At 29.7% G+C, this 25356-nt stretch overlaps 1 protein-coding gene and 1 non-coding gene across 2 annotated transcripts; both read left to right on the top strand.

Annotated features, from left to right (window-relative positions):
* The first annotated feature begins 2352 nt into the window (after nucleotides 1-2352).
* On the top strand, nucleotides 2353-6984 carry RPT3 (regulatory particle triple-A ATPase 3). The gene is made up of 6 exons (XM_020356450.3): nucleotides 2353-2950; nucleotides 4341-4571; nucleotides 4892-5050; nucleotides 5246-5398; nucleotides 5573-5656; nucleotides 6645-6984. The coding sequence occupies exons 1-6, from the start codon at nucleotides 2444-2446 to the stop codon at nucleotides 6777-6779; spliced, it is 1269 nt and encodes a 422-aa protein (XP_020212039.2). The 5' UTR covers nucleotides 2353-2443; the 3' UTR covers nucleotides 6780-6984.
* Nucleotides 6985-15112: 8128 nt separating this feature from the next.
* On the top strand, nucleotides 15113-15184 carry TRNAC-GCA (transfer RNA cysteine (anticodon GCA)). The gene has a single exon. It is a non-coding gene; the product is annotated as a tRNA-Cys (tRNA).
* The last annotated feature ends 10172 nt before the right edge of the window (nucleotides 15185-25356 follow it).

The raw sequence follows: 25356 nt of genomic DNA, 5'->3' as shown, positions 1-25356 counted from the left end.
GTATCTTTCATTAAAGACAATCTTGTTTGAGTTAGATAAGACCATTATAGACATTAAAGTTCTCCTTCTAAATATTTAACTTAATTGCATATCCAAAACTCAAATTCGAGACTATTAATTAAGTTACTCCTTTACCATATGATTACATACTTGTCGATCTCTTTTTATTTATTACTAAAAAAAAAGTGACATTGAATTTTCATAAATCAAACATGTGTAGTTTTAATTTTAATGTATGTTGTTACTTTTGGGTGGATTTTAGAGAAAATACATTTATATTTTTCTCTTATTTTCTTCGTATTGCATATGATACTCTTACCTTAACAAAAAGAACTTTTACTCATATTCATTATACATGGGCATGAAGAAGATTATAAGTTAGAAAAACCTATACTATGAAACTCTGAATATACTGCGTGGTGCTTACACAGACTCCATGTAAGCTATTTATAGAAAAAGTTATCAATCCCTTGAAAAAAACTACGAGTATCATTTAAATATTACAAAAACGTCATTAAATCATGCTAATTACTCCCTAAAATTTCAGATGCATCTTAGCCTATCGCACAAAAGTGCCTTTTATCCACGTTAAGCATTCTCAAAATTTGCTCTATAAACTACGTAGGTTAAGCGTGCACCCTAAATCAACAACTCCTTGATTAATCTTCTAAACTAGTGTTCATCCTTTAAACTCATAAAAGCCAAATAGGACTCTAGATGCAAAAAAGAAAGACAATTTGCCTTATTAAATTCATAAAATTAAGTAAAAATTGGCCATCTCATTACTTTTACACAGAAATCTTTCTTGAAAACCTAACCGAATTGTAGTTCACCTTCTTAATTTAATCAACTATTAGGGATATCCACCGTAGGTTATCATAGGAAAACCAACCCTATAAGCCTAAGTGAAACTGATCATTGATAACCTAACTAGTAATTAAAAACCTTTTCCTAAACCCACCAAAGGAGAGTCAACCTTGGATTTCCAATAAAAACGATTAACCATTCTCAATGGTGGAGGTAGCAAAAATTGAAACACACTAATGACTCCTCACTAGATACTAGCTCAACAAAATGACCTCAACCTAATTTTTTTGTCTCGTTCCACAATATAATCAAGTATCAAACCTTAAAATATATGATTAAAAAAATAATTAAATGTTTAATTAAGTTAAGCAAAGTTATTTTAAAAATGTAAAATTCAGTGATTAGACAAAATAAACAAAACTTTCAATATTTTCAAATATTACGTTTTAAGGGATAAACATTTCCTTCTTTGTAAAAAATAATTCTTTTGTAATGGAGTTAGTTGTTTGAGATAAAATTATGTCTAAAAATTAATTATTTCATTTCAAACTCAATTCTTCTTCGCAGGAATTGGTTCCAAGCTATTGGAATTAATTACCTCACCTTAGTATAAAGATACAATTTAAACTTTTTTATTTGAAAAATATATCATTTTTTTAATCTAACTTCCCTTCATTTGTCTTCTACAAAATAATTTTTATTTTCATTTATATCTTATCTACTTCTTTTCTTTTTTCTTTATTTCTTTCCTCTATGTTAAACACTCCTTAAACCAAGGGCAAACCTTCTTTGGAGTGAGTAGGGCCATGACTCTCCCAAAAGTTTGCAAAACTTTTACTTATTATATATATATATATATATATATTATACATATCCTATTGGTCCTACAAACTACAACTAATTGACAAAACATGAAATTATGCTTTTATAGAATACAGTGGGTCGTGGCCCATGCCTATCATTTCAATTTTAAAAGTTAAAAGATTTTTTTTTTATATATATAAAGCAAATGACACATAAGTGAGAAGAAGAAACTTATTCAAGAAGAAATTCTCAACTTCTCCTTTCACAGTTTTATGAGGAAAAAGAGATAGTTAAAACTTTTAACTAACTCTGATTCAATTATTCATTACTTCAAATCTTTAAAGGAACAAAGAGAAACATTTTAAATACAAGTACACTTAATTTGTTTATATTTATTGCTACTTCATATGAATATATTATTTTGAGACTTTATACAAGAAATATAAATTTTAATTAAATCACCTGATTAATATTCATGATTTCCCTTGAATTTTTAGTCAACATCCACCACTGCCTTAAAACAAAAAAGCAGTAAAAATATAGAGAAGGAAGAGATGAGGAAAAAAGAAAATGTTACAAGACTTGCGAGTTTGTTTATCTTTCTTTACATTTTTGTGAGTCGAAAACAAGCAATGCAGATCGTACTGTGAAGGCCCAACTGACATAAAGTCCATGAATCCAAGAATTTCTTCGCGAACACGCAAAAAGGTCATTTTCGTCATTCCACTCTTTCTCACAAACTAACATCAAAATCCAAAAAAAGAAAAAACTCTGAATTCGATTCCCACTCCACAACCCAAGCAAACCCTATTCCCCCAAATTCCCCACACTCATGGGATCCTCAGCGATGGTGTTGGATCCAAAACCCTCATCGGAACCACCGCCGTTCCTCCCCTCCACGAAATCCGACTACCTCCAAGGAGGCTTCGGCGGCGGCGACGCGGCCTCCGACGAGGACGACCTCTACAGCCGCCTGAAGTCGCTCCAGCGGCAGCTCGAGTTCATCGACATCCAGGAGGAGTACGTGAAGGACGAGCAGAAGAACCTGAAGCGCGAGCTCCTCCGCGCGCAGGAGGAGGTCAAGCGGATCCAGTCGGTGCCGCTCGTCATTGGCCAGTTCATGGAGATGGTCGACCAGAACAACGGCATCGTCGGATCCACCACCGGATCCAACTACTACGTCAGAATCCTCAGCACCATCAACCGCGAGCTTCTCAAGCCTTCCGCCTCCGTCGCGCTCCACCGCCACTCCAACGCCCTCGTCGACGTTCTGCCGCCGGAGGCCGACTCCAGCATCTCGCTCCTCAGCCAGTCTGAGAAGCCTGACGTCACTTATAATGTTAGTTTCGTTGTGTTTTGTTGTTTTCCCTATCGACATTAGGTTATGGTGGCGAAATGCGATAGCTAGGGTTTTCGGTGTAGTGCTTGTTTTATTTCTTTTAGTTTTGATTTTGGATTACGGTTTGGTTAGGGTTTGTTGTGGCTCTATTGCTGAGTAGCTTGATTTCAATTATGTTGTCAGTTTTGTAGCCTTATACCTATTGACCTTAGGTTATGATGGTGAAAAACGACTCCTAGGGTTTTCGGTCTAGTGTTGGTTTGTTTATTTTATTTTTTAGTAATTGTTGATTGCGGTTTGGTTAGGGTGTTTTTGTGGCTAGAATGAGAGTTTGCCTTGATTGGAATTTCTTTGAGTCGGTTTAGTATTAGTTTGGTAGGGCTTTGTTGCGGTAAAATGAAAATTTAGGTTTCGTGTTTGTGGTTAGAACTGTTTCGATGAAATTAGGGTGGAGAGAGAAGTGATTTTACTTTGAGGGTAATGTTGTGTTGCGAGGTGGATGATTTGGTGATGAGAATAGGAGTTAGATTCGTGCTTTTTTTTTTTGTCGTTTGGGGAGGTTGATTATTGTCTTTTGGTGCTGTTTTGGATTGAATGTGATTTAAAATGGTATAGCTGGAGCGTGAGGTTTAACTTTCAACTGTTACTACTCAGTGTCCTAGACATATTGGTCACAAGGTGATGGAGTATCCTTGGTGTCTGGGTGTGCGTTGCTCTATTGTTAAACCTCTTGAAAACATACTTGGTCTCTTGTAGCATGTCGAAGGATGTTTAAATGGATATTTGTGAAGTTGATATTGCCCCAGGTCTTTAGCCTTAACGCATGGCAGTGAAAAGTGTTGATTTTGCTTAGAAGAATTGAAGTGTATTGGTTTAGTAGTTGCAATTTTAAATTTAAATTATGTCCTTACATCAAGAGAGTGAGACCCATGGATAATCTTGGAGGAGTTTCTTTTAGTTCATTATATGCAGCTTGGAAATCCAGGATTTGGTGCTAGATGTTGCAAATAAAGATGATTTGATGTTAATCAAATTATGTACTAAACTGTATTGAGTTTATGAGGTTGCAAGGTGATAACAATGACACTGAAATTTTAGGTCCATCTTTCTGTACGGGCAAGACTATGGACCTTCCCAGGATTGAGACGTTTTCTGATGAGGAAGATGAGTGTTGATGATATATGAAACATTATAGGCACATTATTTCAGTAGTATAATTTATTTTGGTTAAGCCAATGGCATTGATACTAACAAGCAGTAGCAATTGATTTTTTGTGGTATATTTGTTTGGGCTATGTTTAGTATGTATCGTTTTCAAACTCCTCATCTTGAGGGTTTTTTAATTGTGGCATATCCTTATCTCTTGTCCTATATTTAATCTTTTCTTTAGGACATTGGAGGATGTGATATTCAGAAACAGGAAATTCGTGAGGCTGTGGAGCTACCCCTTACGCATCATGAACTATACAAGCAAATTGGTATCGATCCTCCTCGCGGAGTTTTACTATATGGACCCCCTGGCACCGGCAAAACTATGCTTGCCAAAGCTGTTGCTAATCATACCACTGCCGCCTTTATCAGGGTTGTTGGATCTGAGTTTGTGCAGAAGTATCTTGGTGAGGTATGATTTCTAGTCATCTGCATTTGGAGTGATTTTGGCAATGCTGTAACTTACTCTGCTATCTAAGTTTCCTTTTGAAGATTATGGGTTTCCAATTCGTAATTAATGAATCTGTTGTGCTGTATTTGTATTTATTAATTTTGTTTCTATTTTGGGATTGTATATTTTATTGGGATTTCACTGGTGTTTTGTTTCAAGTCATTGATTATAACTATGTTGTTCCTATAGTTTTCTGGGAGTTTCAAATTTTTGGATTCTATATGTTTTTATCAATGGTTTACTGCAATATCTTCAAATCTTCCCTGCTATATATTTTTCAGGGTCCAAGAATGGTTCGTGATGTGTTTCGTCTTGCAAAAGAGAATGCCCCTGCAATTATTTTTATTGATGAGGTTGATGCCATTGCCACTGCTAGATTTGATGCCCAAACTGGAGCTGATAGAGAAGTACAGCGTATCCTTATGGAACTTTTGAATCAGGTATCATCTATCAAAATGATATTTCTTTTAGGTGCTGTCAGTATGTTGTGAACTGCTATTCGTAGTTACTAAGATCTGCTGAGCTGCAGTGAATTTATTTTCATTTATCTCTTGTCCTCTGGCCTTTTGGTTTGACTACATTTACCTTTTATTTTAGCCTGAAGTTTTGGTTTAATTACCTGTTATTTTCTTCAGATGGATGGTTTTGACCAAACAGTGAATGTTAAGGTCATAATGGCAACTAACAGAGCTGACACGTTGGATCCTGCTCTGTTGCGTCCTGGAAGGCTTGATCGTAAAATTGAGTTCCCTTTGCCTGATAGACGCCAAAAGAGGCTTGTATTTCAGGCAAGTTTTTGGCTATTTATATGCTTTAATTTTATACCATATCAGTATTCCATGTTTGTTGGGCATTTTATATTTTTAGTGACCAATTTCAGTTTGTTTTGCAGACTTTCAATGGTTTTTATAATAGCTTTTTTCTCAGTTGCTTGCTAACCTATTATTCAATGGTTTGATCAGGTTTGCACAGCCAAGATGAACTTGAGTGATGAAGTAGACCTGGAGGATTACGTATCTCGTCCTGACAAAATTAGTGCTGCTGAGGTTTGTTTATATCTTGTCCTGTGCTCTTTGTGCTAATAATTTCATTATGTGGTAATGCTTCTTATTAGTTTATGATAGTTTATCTAACTAATGGAATTTTTTAAAGTTTATTGTTTTTACATCTATCATTTTGGTTAGAAGGCTTGAAGCAATGTTGAAAAACACGTAGTGGTTGGCAGCTTCTTTGAAAATCTTTTCTGTTAAAACATTTATGGGGAAAATGAGTTGCTTCTTTTTAGTCTTTACTGCTTCAATTGAACTGAAAACTGAAGTTTAAAAGAAAATGTCATGTTTATTTTATGTTATTTACATTAATTGATTAGCATGATGACGTTACTCCAAGGGGATAGCGTGGGATAGAGTTGAAGCTTTTAACTTGGCAATGTGTTTAAAATAAAATGCATGTAAATAAGTGGAACTATCAACTATTAGAGGAAGAATTGTTATTATTGTGAGAAAGGTTGTCCTGTGGACGACCTCTTCTTCTAAAGCTTAAAAGGTCAGATAGCTAATGAAATTTTTTGAGATTGCTTCATAGAAAGGAAATGTTGGAATTTAGAATTTTAGATTATATCGATATATTTTTGTTGGCTGCACTCGATAAAAAAGTGGGTGGTATCCAAGGAGCATTGTTGCATGGTTGAGGTATACACTGAAGATTCTAGAATAAACATAGTAGATGTGGGTAAATAAAATGAAAGGTATAACTTTTTATTGTAGAAAAAGCCTGTTATATATAATGTTGGTATACTGCGTCTCACTTCCATAAATGAGGTTTTATATGATAACAAAAAGGGTCAACCTTCCTCCTTTTTCAATTTTGTGCTTTCGTATACACAAATCTAAGTTCCGGGTTTTTTACTTGGATAGCTGCTGTAAGAAATACAGTTTAGAAAGTAGGATAGAACATTTTACTAATTTCACAGGTATTTGTAATATATAAACAGTTGTGTTTTTTTTAAAATTTGATGATTGTTGGTGCCTGCAGATAGCAGCCATTTGTCAAGAAGCAGGAATGCATGCTGTTCGTAAGAATAGATATGTCATATTGCCGAAGGACTTCGAGAAGGGTTATAGGACAAATGTGAAGAAGCCTGATACTGACTTTGAATTTTACAAGTGATGATGAGGGTTTTTGAATAGCTTTTAGATTTGTGTGGTTCGAGTTCATAATACAGTGAAGGGTACATTTCTAGAGGAATCATGAATCATATCAATATTCTTGAGAAATGATGCAATGTTTCTGTTTCTTGTTGACCTTTCATCTTATTATGTAATTTAGATTATTTAATTTACTAAATATATTAATTGTGGCAACTTGTGAGTTAGTACTGCATGTCTGATTATTAAGCACCCATATGATGGTTAAAAACAAAGTCAGCACGATTTTCTAAATATATATGGGTGACGTGTTTCTGCCTTCAATTTGCCTTGATGTCCTCTGATTGCTTGAAGCGCAAATGATTCTGACAAGAACAGGAAAAAATATTCACTCGGGTAGTATGTCTGAGTTATACAACTACTTGGTTTATTTCAAATGTTTCTCGGTAATTCAATCTTGAATGTGTTTATTTTGGTGATGCAGTCATGTATGGAAGATAATGGGTTTATTTGTTTAATTTTTCTTCTTCTATAAAATGGTTTCTTTTTAATAAAATAAACTATTATTTGACATGTTTGTTTAATTTTTTATTTATTAAATGAGTAGTTTTATTTTTTATTTTTTTAGTAAGTAATTCTTTTATGTTTCTTAAAGAATTGCTTCTTTTAGAAGTACTTCTGTAAAACATTTGTTTTTTAAGTCTAAAATGACTATTTTACTTAAATGTTGAGATTAGTTTCCGTGATGCTCACCTCTCCCTTGCCCTTGCAATGTTTATATTCATCGAATAGGATGGGATGATGATGGGGATTGAAAGAGGACGGAGAAAGGAACGTGGTTACCCGATAGCCTATGTTGCTGTTTTATACAACTCTTCCTCATGAAAAGAAATATCCCCGTGATCTTTTCACTATGTATGTGTTATTTTAAGGGCACCAATTGTGTTACGAATTACAGGATGTTTGGAAGGATATGCAAGAGTCCGAAACTCCCAATGTGCTGGCCTCACGTGAACTTTCTTGGACCAAATTATGTTGACACTGCTGTTCATTTTCAATGTTTGGTCCCAAACCCCAACAGGGGAAGAATCAAACAGAGTCTACTATGTCTATAGTCCTTCCTCTCCAAACAAACTTATAGCATTAAGCAGTGATGAATGTACGGTAATCGTTTAATGGACTTGGATGACCATGTCCTTCCCTATCGGTAAACAATGAGCTGAACTCGTGAATTTAACTTTTTATCACGAGAGACTCCTTAAAATTTCCATCAGGCCTTAGAAAACAAATGCATGCGAATTATCATTCTTTTCTTTGTTGGTAGCAGTGCTTGGAATTGAAATGGACACCACTATGCAGCTACGTTTGGACGATTAAATTTTGGAAGCAGAGCAGATTCAATTCAAGTAGGAAAGAATTGGTCGTTGAGTGGTCATTCGCTACTAGGGATCATTTTGCCAGCTGGCTAGGTCCTCTATTAAATCATTGTGAAGTGTGAACCTCTGGATTGGAGGTTTAGAATACTGGAAGTTGATGATTCATCATTGACACCATCATTATTAGTCCAAAGCAGTTTTTTACTAGGTGGTTGATTACAGCTAGAGACATTGAATTAATATATCATTTTACGAAACATTTGCTTGCAGATTAAGGGAGTATAATCTGACAAACATATAGTACAATTTGAGTAACCCAAGATAGAGTGTGCCCGATAAAATAAAATGGACTCTTCCTCTAATTTGGTGGAGGTCGAACTTGGAAGTTCAGTTTCCTACCACCCACAGGACAACATGAATAAATTTATCAACATTAAGATAAGAAAATATAAAGAAAAAATTAAATATCTTTTTTTTTTCTTAAAAAAATTTAAATAAATTAATTTGTAGAAATTCTTTTTATATTAATTTCTTTAAATATATTTTTAACACATTTTAATTTTAACTTTCGAGAAACTTATTTTCACTTTTTTCTAGAAGTGCTTGAACAGATTTCAAGTTTAATTCTCTTTTTTTATTTACTTGATTATGCATTATTTGAAAAATTTACTATTCTTTATCTTTAAATGAAGAAAATTTTGTTCTTTCTATTGTTTCTTTAATTTAAAGCTCTCCAATTATATTTTTTTTAGTCAAAATACTAGATATAAAATCAATTATAATATTTCAAACTTTTCTCTACTTAAAATCTACTAAAATACAAATTTTCACTCAAAATAATCAACTCTTATATATTTAACACGAACCAGTATTTATCATGAGAATATTTTCAGGAATTTTTCTATGACGTGAGAGTTTGTAAGAATTTTTTTATCTAATTCAGTTTTTATTTATCACAATTATTTATGAATTGAGTATTAATATTTAAAATAATTTATTAATAAATAAAAATAAGTTACATTATAAATTATTCATTATAAATCTAAAATATAATTTATATATTTAAAAATGTCTATTTATAAAAATTTTAAATATAATTTATATATTCAAATATAGTTATTAATATATATAATTTATTATAAATTTTAATTATATAATAAATAAACTTGTACATTGTACACTAAAATACTAGTCATAAAAAAACTTGAATTTACTCTCATCAAATCCTAATATCACATATTAAAATCATCTATTTTATCAGGTTTTTGTTGAATTTTTAACTTCTAACTTGAAAAATTATTCCATATTTCAAATCTGTCATAAACTGTCAAATATTCAATTAGAAAACGAAAATTTGAGAAATTATAAACTATCAAACAAAATCTTCAATTATAATGAAGGTTCATTATACTTACAATTCATTCCAAATTAAAAAACAAAAATTTATAACTTGAGAAACACCTATCTTCTTATTATTAATTATGATTTTATAATAAAAAGGAAAGTTACTTAGAGAAAATAAGCAATACTATCAATTCTTCGTTTAACTGTGTTTTATAATGATTTTGTTTTTGGTACAATAGGAAGAAACAATAAGATTTAAAGTTTTAAACAAAGTTTATACATCTGTTAGAAGAATTGCTCATTTTTAATATTCAATTGTGTATCAATTAGGATTATCTTCAAAAGAGGATATATGAAACTAAAAAAAAAAAAAAAATGACCAAATCTAAATAGATTGAAGTCTTATAATATCTGCCTCGAGTATGGAAAGAATATCAGCAAAATCAGAGTTATGTGACGCTTCCTCCTTGACAAGAAAATCAGCATAAAAGTTCTCCTCAATTAATAAAAATATATGAGCAAAATGAACAACTCAATCACCAATAAATATGGCATGGTTAATAGATATTTCCCCCCTTAAATATGGGATCAAAAGTTCAATCCTTAGTCACAATGTTTTACCGATTAAATTGCAGTTGACATAATATTTGAATCATAGTTGTCCTCAACTAGAAGTCTAGCACATGCATATATGCTTTTTAGTGTACTTGCTATCACATAAATATTTTATTTTCAATGGACATTTTAAATAAGTTGAAAGCATTTAGGCATGGCAACGGGGCGGGGCGAGTTTTACGTTCCCCGCTCCGGCAAATTTAAACCGCCCCCGCCCCCGCCCTCGATACCTGTCGGGATAAAATTTGGGTCCCATCCCGCGCCCTCGGCGGGGTTCGGGTTTCTCTGCCCCGCCCCCGCCCCCGCTCCTATTTTTTTTCTTCTTTTTTTTTTTAAATAAATATTAACAATTTAAAAAAAAATAAAAGAAAAGTATAATAATATAAATTTTTACATATAAATATTTATAATTTTGGTTTATATATATATAAAAATAAATTTTTAATTATATAATTAAGCGGGGCGGGGGCGTGGGCGGGTATGGGGACGGGGGCGGGGTGAGTATTAACGTCCCCGCCCCCACCCCCGCCCCTGATTTTATCAATCGGGGAAAACCCGAACCAAAACTCGAACCCGATAAACACGGGTTTCCCCATCCAAATCGGGGCGGGTTCGGGCGAGTACCCACGAGAACGGGTTAGATTGTCATGCCTAAAAGCATTATACGATTAACTGTAATATCCGAACAACATATATATTATCAATTTATCAAAATCAGAATGTTCAATTCTTCAGTAGGACTTCAAAATATTTTTATCAACTCCTTGAATTTTCTTCTATAAATTTAATTAATCCAACTTAGTTGCATTGCATCTCATGAGTATGGATAATCTCTGAGCTAATTAAACAGCCTAAACTCGTGGATTTATTGAGATCCTGTCCATGTAGCCAACAAAGGATAATATCATCTCATAACAATTATTTAATAACATATTTTGTTTGTAGTGTAGCAAATATTTAAATTATCCTTTCAAGTAGGTTGAGTCCCTGTTGTTATGTATGGACAAAAAATAAGGGAATGAAAATTGAATTGTTAATTAGGAGTTGCAAAGTGTAATATTCTTTGTGGTTTAAGGACAACAAAAACTTGCTGCCATAAGAATATGATTTATAATCTGTTCACTGTCTTCCATACACGTTGTTTCTTGTAATCAGCACCTGTCTATTCTTTTTCTCTCCATGCGAGGACCTCCTACACGATAGTTTGTGTAACAGTATAAGATTCCTTTAATAATTCTTTCAAGGAGAGAACTTAAAAGATAGTTTCTTACGTTTCAATTAGTGTTGGAATTTTATATGTGTTCTACATTTGTATTTAATATAAACTTTCTTAATATATATTTTTTGTTCTATTATAATAAAACTTGGAAAACAATAGACGTATTTAAGAATTTGTACTTAAGTTATATTATGTGCTTTTAAACTACAATATTATTTAAAGAATTTATACTTTTAAAAATTATGTTAAATACATTAAAAATAAAATAACAAAATAATTTTTTATAATTAATATAGTGTGCCACAGTTGAAAGATAATGTGTCGTAGTTGATTATTTCAATATCTAAGCTTATCCCTATAGAAGGAAAAAAAATGTTTACACTTTACAGAAGTTAATTCCTTAAAAAAAAATCTTAATATTTAAAGAAATTATTATTTAGCTTTAGATAAGGAGATCATTGAGTTCTTAAAAAGAGATAGTACTTTTATATATATATATATATATATATATATATATATATATATATATATATATATATACTACTCTAAGAATTGATATCTTAAAAATATATATTAATACTTTTTAATAAATTAAATTTTATTTATTTATTAATTAAAAAAACAATTACAATGTAAATTGAAATACTTTTTAAAATTTTTTTTAACAATAGAATGAGTAAGATAAGGTTTTCTCCATAAACAAATAAAATATGTAACACTATAAATTGTAGAATGATGTAATTATTTTAAGTTTGTATTGTTAAGTTGAGTTGTTGTTTGATGATTAAGGAACTCCAGGATCTAAAAATTTCTTATGAGTTTCAGTAGTGTTAGAGGTTTCTCTAGATAAAGATATAATTTGATCTCAAGAAAAGAAATATATAAGATTTCTATTTTGAATAGAGTCTCACAAAATCTATTCATCAAAAACTTAGAAAGTGGAAATTCTAATGAGATAGACTTTGGTCTATGGACTCTTTTTCCCTTGAATATACTTTTCTCCTAGATTTTTCTCTTGCTTGACTGATTTCAGATTTTTTGTTGTGATTCAAATTATCGAAATCTTGAATCAAATCTGTGAAGTAGAACCTCGTCTTCCCCTCCTCTACGTCGGTTCCGTGCTACTCTGAGGTAAGGGAAGTTATATTCTTGCTCTTAGTTGGGTTGCTAAGTTGTTGAATGATATGTGGGTTCTATTTTGTATGAATTCTTTTGAAATATGTGGCTATATTGATCAAATCGGAGTGGGTGGTAATGAGAATTGGGGTTTTTGGGTTCATGAGGAAGAATATGATAATTTGCTATGAATTGTTGTTGCATGTTGGATTTTGAGTTGGATTTAAGTGGCTTTTGTTCAATAGATCATTATTTTGTGTTGCATGTGTGGTTTTGGCTAAGTTTCAAGTGGAATAAGTGATTTTCACGATTTGCATATAAGTGTAGAACTTGCGTCATGCCAGGTGTGTCTTCAAGGCACTAGGCGTTGTTCTAACATGAGGTTTTTTGTCTTGTCATGTCGAGCATATGAGTGGTGGCATTAAGCGTGAAGGGAGAGACTTGTCTCGGATTGGATTGGTGTTGGACATGGTTTGAATAGCGTCGAACGTGAGGACATTAAGAGGTCTTTGATTTGGTGATGTTGGGCCTAAGGTTGAGCGGTGCCAAGCGTGGCCAAACTAGGGCTCTTTATCTAGAAGATGTTGGGCGCTAGTACGATAATGTCATTTGTAAGTCAAGCAGAGACTCCCTACCTAAAATGAAGTTGGGTGTGGGGCTTTTCCACGCCAGGCATGAGGTCTTAGGGGCATCTATCTTTTCCATGTTGGGCGCAAGTTGAGTAGTGCTAGGCATGGGCAAAGCAAAGAGTTCCCTACTTGGGTGGCTTTAAGCATTGAGTATATGGTGTTGAGAGTTGATTTTTGAATGAAAATATTTTATTTGATTGATGAATTATTGAATATGAGTATAGTAGATTATCCTATAATATATTTTAAGTTGCTTAATGTTGACATATCATAGTAATTAAGGATGATGAATGGTTGAGAGTTGAAAATAAATTGAGTTGCATGTTGTGAGTTGTATGTTGTATGTTGGTGGTGTAGAGTTGGAAATGCTATATGCGAGATGTTGTAGTGTTGTTGAGATAATGAATGCTGATAATGCTTTAGGCATTTAGGTATGGTGTTGTTGAGTTGTGTTGATCAATCTAGGATTAGAGAAAAAGTTGTTCTAAAATTTGCATATCTCATCGTGTGGATATTGTGTAGTGTTTTAAGAGTTCAATTTGTTGAAAAACTCCTCTTGAGAAGTTAACCCTTGAAGTAGACAATTGAGTCTCCTCTAAGATCTTAGTTGGTACTGTATCTGAATAAGGTCGATGCACACATGTATAAAGAGACCACAATATATTGAACTATACTGATTATAAGTGACCAACCGAGTAAATTACGAAGTCAAAAACTTAGTTCCTAACCAAGTATTAGAAAGATGTAATATTTGGAGGATAATCGGTGAATTAATTCTATAGAAGGTTCAATTAAGTTAGCTAATGTCGTGGTATGCTCATACCCTATTCTGATAGTGGTACTAAACTTCTTAATTTATTTATGTGGCGATATTCGAGAAACCAAGTTATTATGTTGTGAATTGATATCTAATTTTTTGTTGATATAGCAAACCAAAAAAATTACCATGTGTTATTAGTTTGATAGGGTCAATCCTATTTATATGTCCATCTATGCAAAAGTTAGGGAAATAACGACCCTCCATTACGTAATACATGAATTCATTTCTTCACCTGAAAATATTGTATTAATCTACTTTTGATTTTTCAAATGTTGCATTACTTTGTTCTTTAATTTGGTGGCCACTTTAATAAAGAATAAAATATCCAGTAGCAGACACTTATCTGCACAATTTTGCTATATCGTGACAACGATAATAATTTTATTAATTTATGAAAAGCAAGTATATAGTAGTTCAGTATTTTACATATCGTTATTGTTGCTGCAAGTAAGAGATTAGAATGAGATAACAGGCACTAAATGAAAAATGATATTGTTGTTAACATTTAGCATATAATTATGTAATGCAACTTATTAACCAAAAGGTCATTCATAGACGCATGCGAATGGTTCATATGGCATTCAAATTTATCATGATGATATCTGATGCCATTCTGCACCATATTCAAATTCATCATCATGATGTGTGACACAAGATGTGGATATGAACAAATAAATTCTCCCACCATATTCCAAGTTTGTCCTTGCTTTATTTAGGCTTTGAAACACTTCAATATATAGGATCGATTATGTTTGTTGTTTTGGCACAACTCAATGCATATCGTACTTAAGGGTATTGATCATAAACAAACAAAAAAAATAGTTAATAATATCTTGGAAATTAATAATAACCTTATTATTTGTTGCACATAATAATATTATTTTCTGTCAATAAAGCAATCATTTTAATTTTAGTGTTATATAATTTTTGAGTATTAAATTAACAATTCTATTGCAGAATGTTGACTATAGAAATCTAATTGCATTATTTAGGGGATTTATTTTAGTAAAGTAAAAAATATTACATCAATAATAATATTTTGTTTCACTTACTAAAGTATCCATAGGAAAAAAATAAAGAATAAAATAACAGTTTCATAAAAGAATAAATTATCTAATACAGAAGGATTCAGTTATAATTAAAATGTATAGTATTAAAAAATACAAGTTAGCATTTATTTGGTTTTATAATATTTTAATATTTATGTAACAGTAATAAATATATAGAAAACAAATTGGGTCCATAGCTCAGTGGTAGAGCATTTGACTGCAGATCAAGAGGTCACCGGTTCGAACCCGGTTGGGCCCTTTTAAAATGCGACTTAAAGTTTATTTTTTTTCCCCATATATGGGTTCAATATATAAATTTCACGTTTTATAACTTATTGAGAACAATAAATATATATTTTTAAAAACTGCGTCATGGTGCACTTGTTCAACAACTTTAGAGACTAGAGAGTTTTCTTCTTTATTTGATTAAAATTAAAAATTATTTTCTTCATAATAAACACTTAAAATCTCCATAATAATATTTTTAAGGACTTGTAATAATTTGTTAAGATATTCTAATTAAAAAAATAAATGTATACGATAGGAAACTCAACAAACATTTACTAATTAATTATATTTTGTTTTTTAGTGGGAGAATATTAAAAAATTAAACCACAAATATATTTTAGGATAATCCTATAATTTTCGTGAAAGCTAATCCTAATTATAACTTACTTACCACAAATTAAAAAAAAAAACTAGCAATTGTACATTAACAAATCTATATTTAAATTATTTTAGTTAAGACATAACTATTTTATTGTTAAATTATTAACACCTTATTATATACTTTGAGAAAAAGACATTTCGTGTCTTTGTTGAAATAAATAACAAATCTCTCCTAATAGTTTATAGAGTTAATAAAAATTGTTATAATTATTAAGAGTAAAACAAGAAAGGTAAAAGTGGATACTAAGTAAAATAATCTCTTCTATTATCATTATAGATAGAGTTAATTGTATGTAAAAATGAAATACAAATATTAATTAAAAATAAAGAAAACATAAATGTTGCTTAGTTAATTATAATTATTTTTATATGCATGATAACTTCGAAAGATGTTTACCCGAGAGGAAAGAAAATAGAGAAAAACAAAAGTAAAACAATATGTATTTTCTTTTTATTTGGGAGAAAAGTGAAAGAAGATAATAAAAAAACCAAAGTTTGATTTATTTTCAATTAATTTTTATTAAAAAAATATATGTAAAAATTAAATTTTAATTTTAAATACATTGACTCTAAATCGATCTACTATCATCTAACTATTGTATATTTACTTTTTGATTTTTATAACAATTATTATAAAAAAAAGGTTTAAAATTATTTTAATTAATCAAATTTTTAACTAAATAGTTGTAAGATCTATTTTAAAATATCGAGAAATTAAACTGATGTTCACGTAGTTAATGTCTACTAATGTTATAATAATATTTGATTAATATAAATTAAATTTCATAAACATAAATTAATTTTAATTATGAATTTTATGGTATTGTATATATATTTTTTTATAGATATATAAAAAGAATTATTATGCAATGAAGAATGATTGGGTGGTGGTTCCCCTCCCTCGAGGCACTATGAACTATGAAGGGGTGAATTGACCTGCATGTGCCCAACCTACTTCAACCCTTTCTCCACGTGATTTCAGGTTAACTCTTTCAAACTTTGACTTAATATTTCTATTTTTTTAACTATGAGATCTCTGAAAATTTGGATTCTTCACATAGATCGCCAACTAGCATGTAATTAATAATCATAATCATAAACATAATCATGTTCTACCTTGTTTATAACGCTAACTGTCATGAATAATACTTACTATATACTATATAATATTATTTCATATCCCTATACATTCTATAAAGTATGCATTAACCAATATGGTTTTATAAAATTTACCCATTTTTAATCTTTTCATATTGCTACAAAAATTCTACTTCTCTGCCAACCTGACAACTGACAGTACCAACATATATATATTTTCTTAATAAAATCAATACAGATCACTTTAAAGAGATACCACGTTGTAATCAATTACACGATGGGTATGATTCATGTTTAAATGAGAATTCTTTTAGTTCTTTTGTTTTATTCAAAACCCTTACTCCTTCTTACCCTATGTAATGGTCATTACTCTTTATTATTTTAATTCACTATCATACTTTAACAACATTTTAGTACTAATGTTTAGTATTTTAGTATTACTGTAAAAAAATAGTCATTTTTTATACTATGAAAACTATTTTTTTTTAATAATGAAGATTCGTTTTGAAATTAGCATACATATGTTTGCAATGAGTACAGTCGCTACAACAAATGAAGAATGCTTGGAAAGGACAGATTTTAAGTCGTGCAACAAATGAGGTGCTCAAAGGAAAAATAAATACTGCTGCATGGTTTAACGTTTTTTTAATTTCAAATTACTTGTCATTTTTAATATTAAGAAAATATTTGTTCCTTTTTCTAATTTTATCTCTCTCTCTACACTTTTTTTTAAAAGTATTTTATGTTGGTAATTATAAAATTAAGTTATTATTTCTTTTCAACGATGAAATATTAACAAATATATTTTTTTTAAGTATATAAACATGATATATACAGTATTTTAAAATTAAAAAATTAAATATTAATATGTATTTATTAAACATGACTTATTTTATCACAAACAAAAATTTACATGTGTTATGTTACGTCAATCATATTGGTTCATTTATAAATTGTTTGACTTACTTATAAATTTGTGTAATAAAAGATAAAAATGATAACCTAATAATTACTTTTACCAAACATGTTTTATATTCACTTAATAATTTTAAAGTTCCAGATTAAAAATGGGTTTTCAGTTTTTAATTACCTAACTTATTAACTTTTTCTATCAAATAGACCTATAATTTCAAGAAAATGGTAGTTTATTCCCAAGGTAGATTTTGACAAAATTAACTAGTATTTTCATCGTATATCCAAAATTTAGGTTTTAGTTTGATCTTTAATTTAACTTATTATCTTTTGTTAAATTTATGATATTTATCTTTTCTAGCAAATTTACTCGTAACGGTGTTATAATTTTGCCAGAATTAACGTTACCTTACCAAAATTTTCCATGAACAATTGTTTCAAGTTTTGAAAACTTGATTTCTCAAGTAGTTCAACATCTAAAATCAAAATTTTCATGCGAGTTTTTAATAGAAAACAAAGACACGTACAAAACCTTGGATGTTGTTTTGGTTTCAATGAATAATAACTTGTATATATTTTTTTCAATAACTTGTATACGTAATTCGCTCAAAAACATCTAAGAAGCATGATGATGTTAATTCATGAATATATCAAAACTAATAAACAAATTCGATTTGATATATATCATGGTTTTGGAAAACCCTATAATATATATAGTAAAAATGTAAAGCTAAAATTTTCTTCCATTGTGACATGATTCAATGCAATCTCAATGTTACAATATTTATTTTGTAACATTGCCATTTTAAGTTGTTTATTTCAATTGTATGATTAAGTGATAAGTTTTAATAGAGTTAAGTTGGGACAACTTAGAAAGATTATATAAGGTTCTCTTAAAATTAAGACTACATAAATTCAAGTTTCAGACAAACGTTAGAGAGAAGCTAGCAAAAAGTTCTCTGAGAACCTAAACCTCTTTCTTCTCTTGTTTCTTTTGAAAATCATTTCTTTTCTTCCTTTTTGTAGCTGATACACTTAGCTTATAATTAAAGAATCCAAGCTTCGAGGGTTGGAACTTCAAGTCGACATTGTGCAAAGTATATGGTTCTTCTCTTGTCCTCTTGTTGATTCGATTCTTCAAGAAGTAAGATAAGCTTGTGTTGTCAATGTTGGATCACATGTAGATAATTTTGTTGTTTGATTACACTATTGTTGGCTAATATGATTAATTTAGATGAAGAAGAGTAGTGGATTTTGTGTTTTGGTGTTATTTGAAGTGGTGCATGAGTTGAGTACAAGATTCTTAATTGTGATGTGTGCATGTTGTTTTTTATGATAAAATTGTGTTGTACATGTTGTTTATAAGTTGTGTAATGCAATGCATGTTGTTGGGTTTCTGAATTTCGGGTGGATTGGCCTGAAATCGGGTTTTGCATAAGTACAAAACAGATGTCGTGTCAGGCACGCCTTAACGGTGTTAGGCGTGGTTTCAATCAATGGTTTTATATCACCCATGACGTTAGACACAAAATTTGTGGCGTCGAGTATAAGGAGAGAGAATCGTCTTGGATTTAAATCACATTGGGTGTAATCTGAATGACGTCGAGCGTGAGAAGAGAAAATCATTTATAATGTGTTTGGATGAATTTTACAAATTTAAGAAATTTTAAATTCTTGGTATTTGAATTACTTTGATTTCAATTTCTATCATTCTTAAATATTTTGTTTGGATAAGTCAATTCAAATTTATCAAATTTTAAATTATTAAGTTGGATATGATAATTTGATTCTACCATGATAAAATTGATTTAAAAAATATATTTATATGTTGATATTTTTAAATTAAATTTTATAAAAATAAATATTAGCTAATTTTTAAATATTTAAAAAAATTAAAAATTAATATTAGTTAATATTTTATAATTTTAAATATATTTTTGAATATTCAATAATTAAAAACATGAAGAAATAAGAGATAAGATAAAATATATAAGTGAAATAAGAAGAAAAAAAATATGAGAAATTTCAAATTCTAACTCTTTTGGGAGAATTTGAAATTCTACTATTTCAAAAAATTTCACAAATGCTTAAATTTCAAATTCCTTGTAAATTCTTCATCCAAACAAGGTATTTCACCTCAAAGAATTTGAAATTCTTCAAATAAATGAATTACTCCATTTAAATTACCCATCCAAACACACTATTAGGGTTAAAATCAAGTCAGGAGCCAATGGAGTGATGTTGGGTGTGAGTTGTGTGGAGACCCCTGCACGATAAGGTCAGGCATGGGATTTCACGATGCCAAATGCGGGAGAGTAAGTGACTCTCTACCTCAATCATGTCAGGCCCGGGTAGTTTGGTGTTGAGCGTGGGTGAGACAGAGAGCCATCTACCTCAATGACACTAGTGCCCTCTGAGTGGATTATTTGGCCTGAGTTGTAGGATAAAAACTTATTGTTTTAAGTTATTTTATAATTGAATGGTGATGAGTAAGTTGTGTGGATGATGATGTATGATGACGAATCTATATGTTGTATGCTGCTGATGATGACGATGATGATTATGCAGTAAAGTTGTAAGTTGATAGATGAGAAAGTAGTATAAGTTGTATGCTGTGAAGTTGTTCATGTTGTTAAAGATATAGGCATGTAAGTTAAATATATGTCTTAGCTATGATACATGAAAACACTAGAGGAGAGTAAAAGTTGTTTCCCATTGTATGAATATATTTTGTGGTGCTCCAAGAGTCTAGTTAAGACTCTTAAGTAAGTACGTTAGCTTCTAAATGAGTAAGTTATTTTTCATTTTTCTCCTTTAGATTTTATATAGTATTTGTATGTGAGTAAGGTTGAGTCATATGTGTATAAAGTGACCAATCGAGTAAAATACCAGGTTAAGGACTTAGCCTCTAATCTAGTATCAGAGAGACATAGTACTTGGAGGGTATTTTGTGGGCTAATCCCATATATGGCTTAGTGTTGTAGAGACTAACTTCATAGTAGGCCCATACCTAAATTATTTTACTTTGAGAATAATACTAGACTTCTTAGTTTTAAATGGCAAAACCTAAGAAATCAAATTAAGTTGTTAAACAGGTTCTCTCAAAGGCCTAAAGTTGTTTATACTTGACCTAGCAGCAGTAGGTCAAATGTTGTGATTTGGTAAGGTTTAACCACTTAAACTGCTTACTTTGTTGTAGCAGGTATTCTTATATAATATGTGTAACAACACATTAATTATATATTGTTGCATGATAAGTAAGTTGTTAAGATGAAGTTGTTAAGTTGCCTTGTATTGAAAGTTGCATGTAAATGTTGATGTTGTTTCCGTTGATTAAGACTAGCTAGATTGCTTGGTTGGCTAGGTGGTGAGTTATGTTGGTGGTGACTCTTTTGTGTTGTTGCTCCTCTAATGTAGTATAGTCTTGTATAGTTTCTTGAGCGACGAATAAGGTTCATTTTGCATATTATTATGTATTTGAAGTAGTTGTGTGCATATATATATATATATATATATATGTGTGTGTGTGTGTGTGTGTGTGTCTGTGTGTGTGTGTGTGTGTACGTATAGGATAGGTATTCGTGAGGGTCTTATTTTCATTTGTTTATTTTCTATCCTATACTGATATAACTTACGTGATTGCTTACACAATTGTTGCAGAATAATCCTAAGTTAGTTGTTGTTTACTCCCTTTTGTTACATAGTAATTGAATTATAGAAGTGTAGAGACCTGTTTGTGACACATTCTGATTAAGTAGTTATGATTTCAACAAACTAACTTTGGGATTAAATACACCACTTTATGTTCAATTCTTATTTGTGTGTTAAAATAATATTTGGCCAACGAAAGTTATGTTTCACGAGCACAAATTAGTCTTTAGTTATTAGTTTTGGGATATTACGTAAATCTATGTCCATAAAAAAAAACAAAATGAAAAATCAAATGATCAAATTAAAAAAAAATAAAAATTGGAGGGTAGCACTAAGATACTAATTTTGTCTCAATTATTTTTTGAGATTTTCGTACAATTATTAATTTATTTATTTTTTATGTAACACTTTAAAATAATACTTATTTTATAGAGTAATGTAATCAAATCAAAATTAACATTTAACACTTAGCTTAGAATTTTTTTATATATACATTTTGTTAATAACGTGTGTGTGAGACATAAAATTATCCCACAACTTAATAAATAATTTTTTTATATTTTAATTTATTATGTACTTCATTCTATTTTCATAGAATTCTCACAAACATTCTTAAAATCAAACGACATAGAATACAAAATAATTGTTACTATTCAATTCTTCATATATTTTTTAGCAAATCAAAGCAAATCTTAAACATTTCAACGTCATGCAGAGAGGAAAGTTACAAAGATTCCACAATATGCTATTTATGCCTCGTTTTTATTCAGAAGAATCAAGAATGTGTTTCTATTATTTGATAATAATGTCAAGTATAATTAAATACGTGGTCCCTCCTTTATTGTTTTGTATAAAAATCCATGGTCAGCTATGCCATATATAGTATTCATTAAATTAAGCACACATCCATATTTATGCAAATTACCAAGTTTGTAAAACTTCTCCATCTCCCATCACTAACATTATTATAAATAAATGTTAAACATAGAATTAGAAAACTATTATAAAAATTAATCCTTTTTACTTTTTATTTTTTCATAGCTCTTTTAAATTCTTCTCTCTCTCTCTCTCACTCATCATGGTGATGAAATGTTGAAAATTTGGATCACAACCTCTACAAAGTTGGTGACCCCTATAACCGGAGCTGAGTGCTACACTTGTAATAATGTACTTTTTTGGCTAAAGTTGAGACATCATGATACTTAAGTTGAAGCTTCTCATTCAATAGATTCGTTGTTTAGTGACTAGGTAGTTCCATAGTTCACTTTCATTGAGAATTTGAACAAAATTACCACTAATTTACGGTTGTTTCCATATTTCATCATCATTTGATGCTTGCCATTCCAATACTTAATTAGCTAGAATTTCTGTCTGCCCCTCCCTTCTCCTTTTTACCATTCAATTTTTTTCTATAAGCTTTTTTTTTTCTTTGAAAAAACCACAAGAGAAAATAAGTTATATATTACATTGTCATCTATGAATAAACATAAAAGGACAAATTTTTTTATATAATAAATAACTAAAATTATATTAATAATAAATTGTAATTAGTTGATGATGATTATACCAACCATCAAACTCAAATCATGATACCAACAAGTATGTAAATTAACTAGTATTATAAGTTATTTCATTAATTTTAACTAATGATATCAAATTTGAATTTTAATATATGTAATTGTGTTAAATATTAAAAATAAAAAAGATTTTTATCGTTCATAATAATAATCTCACTTAACTTAAATAAAATTGATTGTAATAAAAAATAAAATTGATGGTAATAAAAAAAAACATGATTTTTACTAAAACTCCAAATCATAGTAGGTTTATTTGGTTAGCATATCATATTCCATTGCAATATTTGTAAGCTGGTCCGTGTATATTCCTTGTCTTTTATCTTGGTTTTAATAGTCTATAGAATAATTGGGTTTTTTTTTTTTCACACCCCATTTGTGCATTCTTTAATCTATCTCTTAGTTGGAATTTGTTTGAGAAGTTTCTATTTTATGTTAAGGAGATGCAGATCCAGCAAAAGTTAAAAGTGGTTGGAAATAGAAATGAAGAGTAGTTGGAAGTGGATTTGCTTGTCATGCTCTCTCTCCTAACATGTCATCTATAGCATCATGAATGTTCTGATTATTTTTCACTTACTCGATAGACCAATAACCCTTCAAAGGAAAATAATGCATTTGCCTTTGATAAAAATTTAAATCACCTGCCTATTGGACTGTGAGTTTTCATCCACTAGTTTTTACCATAAGTTACTTTTTTTTCTTCTCTCTTTAATTCATCTCAGAGTGTATTTGGATTAGTTCATAATGAGAAAAAAAAATTATTTAATAATAAAATTTAAAAAAAAAATAGTTGTTTCTATTTGTTCCTAATATCAACCATTATTGGTATTATCTACATACATTACTTTTTTACAACTCAACATACACTATTAAAAATCAACAAATCCATTATATATATATATATATATATATATATATATATATATATATATATATATATTATCTTAATTAATGACAATCGTATTGACAAAATTTTCATCATTTAAAAAAGTCACTAATTTTTATTAAAAATCATGAACACATATAAAATATATATTTTTCTTTCAATATGATCAATTTTATATTCAGTTAAAATTTAATATTTTTAAACTGACTATATATATGATAAATAATAAAAGATATTTTAATATATATATATATATATATTATGGATTTGGTAGAATGTGTTAATTGATCTGGTTAAAAAAATCTTTTGACTTTATTCATGGAATCCAGGATTGAATCAATGATTATTTGTGATAGTGTTGAATAATAGAGTTTCTAATTTTTTGTGTTTTTTTTTTCTATTATAAAAGTTGAGAAACTCGCTGTATATATTATATATATAATCCACAAGCCTATTGTTGACGTAAAGTTTTTGTTAGGAAACAAAATTTGTTTGCCCTAATTTATGATGGGACCCACGATAATAGGATACATCATATATACATATACAAGAACAACTAGTAAAATACTCTCTTTTTTCCCCTTATATATAAAAGACTTGCTAGTATACGACTCAATAATATATTATTTCCTATAATATTTTATTATTTGTCTATAATATTCCGTACACTACAACTAAGGACAAATTATGGACAGTAGTAATTTCAAAGTTTTGAAAGGTTTTTCTTTCTTTTTCCATAATTATTCTTTAAATACGTAAAGCGACATGGGGGAGCCAAACAAACTATTTCTAATATGTGATTTCAGTTTCAACGAAGATTCAATTGACTTATTTCAGTTCTGACAAAGTAAGGAATAGAACCAATTGTATAATTTCGAATTAAGAGTATGAATAAGATGCTGACTTGTTTTGATTTGATGTTCTAATGTCCAATGCTGTGGACTGAATCGTGACATTTTTAGTTACTTTAGATATGTGTCATCTTAGTAAAAAAGAAGAGAAAATTTGTAAGTAATTTTGGCATGTTTCCAACATTAGTTTAACAAAATCATCCATTTAATTAATGTACAATTGTATGGCATACATATTATGTTAAAAATAAATAATTCGTTTACTAATAGTGTAAATATGATCTTTCAATGGTAAATAAATATAATAAGTTTAATGATTTTTATAACAATTATATTAAAAGTTATAATAAAATAAATTTTAATTGCTTGACATTGTAATATATATTTTTTAAGTTAGTGTAGAGTATTGAATTAATACAAAATAAATGATATAGAGAAAGAAGCATTGTAGAGATGTATGTATGCAAAAGCTATAACAAGTGTAACTCAATAATTGCATAGTGTATTTTCTTTGTCATAAGTAGCTAGATTCCCTACTTGGATTCTTCTATCTCTAATTCCTTAGAAGTATTTAAAGTGACCATTGATCTATTATCTTCGATTTCAAATTGGTTTCAACTTTCAAGTAATTTTTTGGGTTGTTAAATCAAAACTAAATTTGGCTAAAAAATGAGGATGATGTCTTTCGAAGAAAAAGGGGAAGCACTCATCGTTAATAAAGTTGCTTATTTTATTTTATATATAAAATTACTACGTTAATTATTGCTTTTTAAAAAAAAAATTTATAAAG

This window comes from Cajanus cajan, chromosome 3 (genome assembly GCF_000230855.2).
Source record: "Cajanus cajan strain Asha chromosome 3, NIPB_CcT2T_4, whole genome shotgun sequence".
In the NCBI taxonomy this organism is placed as follows: Eukaryota; Viridiplantae; Streptophyta; class Magnoliopsida; order Fabales; family Fabaceae; genus Cajanus; species Cajanus cajan.
The sequence above is the reverse complement of the archived record's forward strand: the minus strand, read 5'-3'. Positions and strand labels throughout refer to the sequence as shown.